The 8,318-nt window shown below is 41.1% G+C and overlaps 1 protein-coding gene across 1 annotated transcript; it reads right to left on the bottom strand.

The window, feature by feature from the left end:
• Positions 1–1,295: 1,295 nt before the first annotated feature.
• Positions 1,296–2,420, bottom strand: LOC108732800. Its single transcript, XM_018463761.2, has 2 exons — positions 2,071–2,420; positions 1,296–1,986 (listed from the first exon to the last, which is right to left on the bottom strand). Exons 1-2 carry the CDS (start codon positions 2,328–2,330, stop codon positions 1,932–1,934), a joined length of 315 nt encoding a protein of 104 aa, XP_018319263.1. The 5' UTR covers positions 2,331–2,420; the 3' UTR covers positions 1,296–1,931.
• Positions 2,421–8,318: the final 5,898 nt, after the last annotated feature.

Raw genomic sequence — 8,318 nt, 5'->3', positions numbered from 1 at the left:
CAATAAAAAAATGATAAATTTGTTCCTCCTGGACAAACCGTCAACGCCAAGTTTTACGTGGAAGTGCTCAAGAGACTCAAACGAAGGGTCAATCAGGTCCGACAAGACATCGCAGCCGACTGGAAGTTGCACCACGATAACGCCCCGGCTCACACCACCTTTCTTGTGGACAGATATCTGACCAAGGCCGGCATCCCTACGCTTCCGCAGCCGCCCTACAGCCCAGATGTGGCCTCCCCCGGACTTTTTTTTGTTAGCTCGCTTGAAAAGGCCGATGAAAGGCAAGCATTTTGAGACGATAGAGGATCCAAGCAGCATGCACCGCGGCTCTTAAGGCTATTCCGGAGAATGCCTTCCGTGACGTCTTCAATGCTCGGAAATCGCACTGGCAGCGCTGCATCGATGCAGAAGCAGCCTATTTTGAAAGTTTTTAAAGAATTGTAACGATTAGCTCAATAAATTTTTTTAAATCGACTCAGTCCTATTACTTTCCGGACAAACCCTGTAGTTTTATTAGTTATGCGATTAATTAATTTTATTTATTTGTGCCACAGTTTACAGTGAGTAGGTATACTTTAAATAAAAAATGACCATTAAATATAAAACAGGTAAATTGTTACTAAAAATATTTGTATAGATAAGGCAAAATTTGCACTGGTCTCATGGATGGTCCGAACCTTTCGACTGGTATTCCTTTTCTATCCACTATGAATTTGGTAAAATTCCATTGTATGAAGTTAGTCTTTGTGCCTCTTCTGTGCGAACGTAGGAACTGGAATAGAGGATGTGCGTTGGGACCATTGACGTCAATAGTTTGGAAAACTGGGAAACGTATATTTTGTTTCATTATAGATTCTATTAGTTTTTCATTTTCTGTAAGCTCTCCCCTGTTGAACTGTACGCAATGGAATCCCAAAATGTAGAAATCCCTTTTTTGGCCGTACCTGAAACCAAATACAGCGCGTGTCGTGTATGCCATAGTTACATACTTTAAAATCATTTTAAGAACATTGAGTTTCTTTATTAATGATCCGACGGAATATCGACCTAACCACTTGCTACCATCAAAGGCGTTTAATAAATAATTACAGACGAAATAGTGAACGCCATCTGTAGTTATTTGCGACTATCTGCGAGTTTATTGTTTCACAAGGTCCCAAGGCTACTATAAACAGGAGAAAAACTTGCCATATGGGTGAACACTGGAAGTAAAATGGTAACCATTGAAAGATATCACCTGGAACACCCGAGTATCCTGTAGTACAAGTTAAAACAACAAGTTGAATCCGAAAACAAAGCCCTTTTCCAATCGAATTACTTACACTCTGGCACCGATAAGTCACCTTGGGTTCATGGAATCTCCACATTCTCCTAAACCTTGACACTCATCTCATTTGGGCAACCCCAATGTAACTGACGAGACCAGTTCTTCGGAACATCTTCCACACATTTTTACTACGATCTCAGGCTTTGTCTCGGATACTAGAGTTGAATGCTAAGGACTTTGTCAAATCCATTAAGCGGCTGGATACGCCATGCGCTTAGGGATTTGGCTATCGCACGTTGCTAGCTTCGGAAAGTGGTGTCAGGACATAGCAAGTTTGCTATGGTCTTAGTCAACATGTGGAGATTTAAGGTGTAGCATCCTCATTGGCAGGACCCATACTTATACCAAGTCGGTAGAAGTATGGAAAATGATCCCTTGAGCTGCAGAAATTCGCTGAGAACTAACCCATAGTACGCTCAATAGAGGAAACTATGTGAGGAGCCCGGTAACCAGCTTGAGCCGGTACTCCCTGCCCTTATGGTACTGGTAGTAGCATTGCGGTGGGGTTAGATGTGCCATTCGGGCGGGTTCTTTCCTTATTTGAATGCCATTTTCCCTTAGGGGATGGGTGATTCCAGACCTACGCCTAAGTCGATAGTTTCCTTTAGTTTCGCCGTAACTTCATATTGTTGCTGATTCTCCCGGTCACTCTGGGGGATCTGGTTTTGGTCAGATTTATTGAAACATAATTTATTTTCAATTTCTTTTTTATAAAATGATTGTGTCAAAAATTTTTTGTTTACTTGGTATAAATTTCCATCAATTCCTTAAATTGTGAAGAACTTTCTTTGTCTTGAAATGCAATGTTGACTATAAGGCACACGGATCCCTTGTATCTGAGAAATGATAGGTCATCGCCAGTCAAAGTTTTTGCCGAAAACTGGTAAATTGTGCCAGTAATATCTACCATGTAATCATAGTCCTCTTCATATTCTTCGTCACTTTCTATTGAAATTTTCTTCACGTCTTTTCCCAAACTCAGTTTATTCATTTGATTACTCATTTTCACTTCGTTTAAACGTTTTAACGACAGTTATTACAGTTGTGACAGCGACAGCAAATGTAAAACTCCTAATCGAATAAAATTAAGGCCTAATAACTGTCATAAAACGTTTATGTTGGCCAGACGGCATGAACATTTAAAGCAAGCATTAAAGAACATTACGCATAACGATTTTATTAATAAAAATATAGCGTTATTTTTTTGTAATTCATTTTTAATGCTAACTGCTGTCATTTAGACAATAAAAAATGATAATTAATGACTGAATGTCTTTTTTATTTCGTATTTTGTAAATTTTAGCTAGTAAAAAAACAAGGCCACAACTCATTGTAACTCCTCATATTCGCATTCACAATGCAGTTGTGGGTTCCTGAATGTATGCCCACAACGCAACGTTNGGAAATGCGAAGTTTAGCTCAGGATAGGAAAGAGTGGAGGTACGTGTCCAACCAGTGTTAGGACTGACGACCTTATGATGATGATGAGGAGATGTCAAAAACGATAGGTGTTTGACCATTCAGATTAAATTTGACTGCATGACAGACTTCCGTCTGTGTTAGCGATAATAATAATTGTTTGTACTAAGTAGCAAACAGCTCGAGGCAGGTAAAGGTAGAAGGTAAACAGTTGTCTGTCGGGATGTGGGGGTTGATTTTCCGGAGCCCGAAGGGGCCGGACAGTTCATTATAATAGCTCGGCAGGCAATAATTTCACTAAATGCGCCCCAGTTTCGCTCGTAACTGCTTATAATTAAACTCGATATGATGCTAAAATAAACTCGCTACAGTCTAGTCGCCAGACCATTCCGGCAATTTGCATAATTGTGCACGAGGAGACCCTTGGAAAAACAGAATTTCGTGCAAATATACATACATATACCACACAGTTAGCGTCATCCCGCAGTTGCACTCTAAATTAATTAAACCTTCCGTAGATCTGGTCCTTACACTGTTAAAGCCTCATTTCCTAACTTGAAGACGATTGCAAAAACCAAATCAGTCCTTACGTTGAATAATCTAGTAAAAAAACAAGGCCACAACTCATTGTAACTCCTCATATTCGCATTCACAATGCAGTTGTGGGTTCCTGAATGTATGCCCACAACGCAACGTTTGTGTCACTCTCACTTTCATACACGGACACAACGTAAATATGAGTTGACTTAAAGCACAACTATCGTTTCAAGTTTCCTTTCTGAAATAATAATTACAGTGTGTTGTGGTGTTCCGAATTCGTACACAACGCAAAATTTGCATCTTAGTACTTTGAAAACTGACTATAATGCGTTGCGGTTCCTCGAATTCATACACACAATGCAATATTCGTGTTAAAGCTTTTACAGAATTGATAATGTGTTGTACTCTTCTAAATTCATCTGCAACACAAAACCTTCTTAAATTATTACATCCACAACGTAAGATTTGTATCGCAGAATTTATAAAAACGACGACAATACGTTCCAGTTTCTAGAGTTTATATTGACAATGCTAGATAGAGTGTCGGGGTTACTTACAAAATTATTACATTGTGGTGTACGTCATAAATTGACCCACAACGTAAAATTCATGTACAGTGTATTGTGACTTGTTGAGCTCATTCACAACGTATATATTTGCACTTTCAGAAATGACGAAAATGTACTGCGACTTCTCTGCCTAGATTCGTTGTTATCGCGTTGTGGCTTGATTTGTCCACAACGTAAAATTCATGATGTACTATTGGCTAAATTAACAACATTGCCTTCCAAAAACAAACACAGTGCGTTAATTAATTAATTCACAACCTCATAAATTGAGCCACAACGTAAAACATTTGTAAAATTAACGGAAATGTATTACAGCTTCTCAGAACTCATCTACGATTTACAATTCGTGCTCGTACACCTTCCAAAGTGTACATTGCGTTGTGGTTGTAGATATTCACCCACAATGTAATGTTTCGTGTCATCTACACGTGGCTGATCGCAATGCGTTGCGTCGAATATTCACTGTGCAAAAGAATTATTTTATGGAATTACAACTTAAGTAATGTTTCTGGAGTGTATTAATTATATCAGGCCACCGTGTATAATTATGCAGACAAAATGCTAATGGCAGTAAGTGTTAGTTTCTTAAACACTTGTGTGACCCATTGTGAGCTTGGCACTTCCATTGTATTAATCTTAAATTTGGCAACGGTTCACGGCAATTAGTTGGCAACGGCTAGCGTAATTACGGAAACTGTTGAAATAATTTATGCAAGCTAATTGCGTTTTGATGTAACGCTTCTGCGTCCGATGAATCCCTAAAGACTATGCAGCCCCTAACGTCTGCAACCCTTCAAGTTTTTTTTTTTATTACCGTCTATCACCTACTGTCGCAAACAGTTAGTCATTTACTGCAGAGTTTTAAATCATTTTTTTCGTATTCTAAATTGCATGTTATTATAAATCCTTTTTCTTTATCAATATGTTGAAATTAAATTCGGGAAAAAGATAAGGTGAAAGGGGGAAAGGGCCAATGGCGGAAAAGTGGAAGATAGGAAGGAGGAATTACTTTCTAGAAAAGAAATGGACACATGACTACTATAATCAACTAATGGAAAATTGAAAAAGAACAAGACAAAAACTAGAGATAAATCCTTTTTCTTTATCAATATGTTGAAATTAAATTCGGGAAAAAGATAAGGTGAAAGGGGGAAAGGGCCAATGACGGAAAAGTGGAAGATAGGAAGGAAGAATTACTTTCTAGAAAAGAAATGGACACATGACTACTATAATCAACTAATGGAAAATTGCAAAAGAACAAGACAAAAACTAGATATAAAAATATATTTATGTATTGGCTACCAGAGGAAGAAAAACTATGCAGAATGTATAAGAAAGAGAAGGAATCACTACAACGTGTCCTAGAAAAATGTGAGTACACGGGAAAGGAGCAAGAAAATTGGATACGGCAGATCACTGGACCAGGAGCTCATGCAAGAATGTGGAATGTAATATGGAAACGAAGAGCACGACACACACACTCGCGCGCGCGCACCCACACACACGCACAACACACACGCGCGGGCGCTTCCTCACACACACGCGCGCGCGCTTCCTCACACACACGCGCGCGCGCTTCCTCACACACACGCGCGCGCGCTTCCACACACACACACGCGCAACACACACACTTATTAATTTTCTAAGACACTGTTTAATTCCTAATCTAGATTTAGATTAACATTGATGCTGAAAATTATGCCCAATTAAGATTAGTTTATAGTTTACCTTGTTCCTTAAGAAGTACTTACATTTTAAAGTTCCAGCTGGCTTTCTATTTTTTTTTCTTTTGGGTGTTTCATTCCCACCAGGCAGTAATGCTGGTGGGCGGGCAGTCCCTCCGGACTACGCCGGAAGGTAGGGCGGAGGGCCCTCTTCAGCCTGCTTTCAGGAATCGTGGGAATGGGTGGGTGGTGGTTCGGGTGAGAAATTTGAGACGGACGAAATGAAGACAGAAGAGAATGAAGGATTATCTGTGGAATATTACTGCCCTAGCATTTGCCTAAGAGATCCAAGGAAACAACAGAAAAACTTGGACCAAGACAGACGGACCCGGAATCGAACCGGCGTCCTCCCGAATGCTAAGCAATGGTCTAAACTTGTAGGCCATGCCGCTCGGTAGACTTTGTATTAACTGGCTGTATTTACCTGTCAAATGTAATGGTCATCTTTTTATGGATGGGATCGTTATTAAATGTAGGTTTCGTTTCGTGTCTGAATTTAGGTACTTAGGAAGTAAGATAAGTCAGGACGAAAGGAGTAGTAGGGATATAAAGCAGAGGATAGCGCAGGGTCGTGTTACCTTCAATAAAAAGATATGAACGGTGGGCGCGGTGAAAAAGAAATGGTTAGAAACGTTCGAAATGTGGTGTTGCAGGCGAATGATAAGGACACCGGGGATAGAGAAGGTTAGAAATGAAGAGGTACTAGAAACAATAGGAGAATAGAGGACTTTAACTTTATAGATGTCAATTAGAAATAGGCGATAGGTTTGTAGGATACCTTCTCAGGAAAAACTTGGACAAAGGCAGATGGATCCGGAATCGAATCGGCGTCCTCCCGAATGCTAAGCAATGGTCTAAACCTGTAGGCCATGCCGCTCGGTAGACTCTGTATTAACTGGCTGTGTTTACCTGTTAAATGTAACGGTCATCTTTTTATGGATGGGATCGTTATTATATGTAGGTTTCGTTTCCCAAATATGTCTGGCAAAGAAATGAAATGAATGCTTTCAGTAAATTTCCTGAGCAAATATTTCGAGAGTACGTTTCAGTGGCATTTAGGAGGAAAATATAACGCTGACTTCTGTTTGTTCAGAGAAGTTGCCACGGTTACCTATATTAGTAAACGAAGCACTCTTTTGCATATTTGAAGAGAAACCTGATGGAGTCCGGTAAAAGCAAACGTGGTATGGAATTCAATTTCGACTTCCTTACATTTTGTCCTTGTCTCATTTTTCATTTTTAGTGCTTCCGAATTAAACTTTTGGAAAAAATATTAACGTGAAAGTTCATTTAATTTTTATCCACTACATATTCACACCCTCGTCAGGAATCGAACCCGGGATCTCTGTCTTTACGTACCAGTGCTCTGACCAGTAAGCTACAAAAACTAACAGGAGCAACAACCAAACATCCCCATTATTTAGTTCCTTCATACAGGGTTTGTCCGGAAAGTAACAGGACTGATTTCCTTCCGCCGCGACTGTACTTCGGAGCGTGCGCGCACCGACTGGATTCGGTAGAGGGCATTCCTAGCTAACGAACGAGCGGCTGGTGAGTTGCCTCCGAGCACCTGGAGAGTCAGGACAGGCTTTTTCGCGCGACGTGTTTCTGTGAGTGGTGCAAGCCGAAAATGCAGCGTTCACTAAAGCAGAGGTACACGATTAAATTCTGTGTAAAACTCGGTAAATCTGCGACAGAGACGTTTGATATGATCAAGCAAGCTTACCCAGATATTGCTTTAGCAAGAAGTGGTGTGTTTCGGTGGCACCAGAAATTTTCAGAGGGCCGGGAAGAGGTCGCCGATGAAGACCGTACTGGAAGACCTTCAACTTCGACAAACACCGACAATGTGACTCGTGTGCGCGAAGTTTTGAACTCAGACCGTCGACTAAGTATTCGTTTAATTGCCCAGATATTAAATATACCAAAATCTGTGGTTCATGACATTGTGACGGAGCATCTGAACATGCACAAGGTGTACGCGAAGATGGTCCCAAAAGTGCTCACTGACGACCAGAAATTGCGGCGAGTGAAAGTGTGCCAAGAAAATTTAAACATGTGTGAAAGTGACCCCCAATTTTTGAATAACGTAATCACAGATGACGAGTCATGGATCTTTCAGTATGATCCCGAGACAAAGAGGCAATCTTCCGAGTGGCACACGCCGGCGTCTCCTCGCCCAAAAAAGGGAAGAATGAGCAAATCCAAAGTGAAAACGATGCTCATTGTCTTTTTTGGCATGAAAGGCATCGTCCACCATGAATTTGTTCCTCCTGGACAAATCGTCAACGCCAAGTTTCACGTGGAAGTGCTCAAGAGACTCAAACGAAGGGTCAATCGTGTCTGACAAGACATCGCAGCCGAGTGGAAGTTGCACCACAACAACGCCCCGGCTCACACCGCCTTTCTTGTGGACACCTATCTGACCAAGGCCGGCACCCCAACGCTTCCGCAGCCGCCCTACAGCCCAGATGTGCCCCCCCCCCCGGACTTTTTTTTGTTAGCTCGCCTGAAAAGGCCGATGAAAGGCAAGCATTTTGAGACGACAGAGGGGATCCAAGCAGCATGCACCGCGGCTCTTAAGGCTATTCCTGAGAATGCCTTCCGTGACGCCTTCAATGCTTGGAAATCGCGCTGACAGCGCTGCATCGACGCAGAAGGAGCCTATTGAGAATGTTTTTAAAGAATTGTAACGATTAGCTCAATAATTTTTTTTAAATCGACTCAGTCCTATTACTT

Source organism: Agrilus planipennis, unplaced genomic scaffold (genome assembly GCF_000699045.2).
Source record: "Agrilus planipennis isolate EAB-ADULT unplaced genomic scaffold, Apla_2.0 scaffold68, whole genome shotgun sequence".
Lineage (NCBI taxonomy): Eukaryota > Metazoa > Arthropoda > Insecta > Coleoptera > Buprestidae > Agrilus > Agrilus planipennis.
Note: the sequence above shows the minus strand (reverse complement) of the source record. Positions and strands in the feature narration are given on the sequence as shown.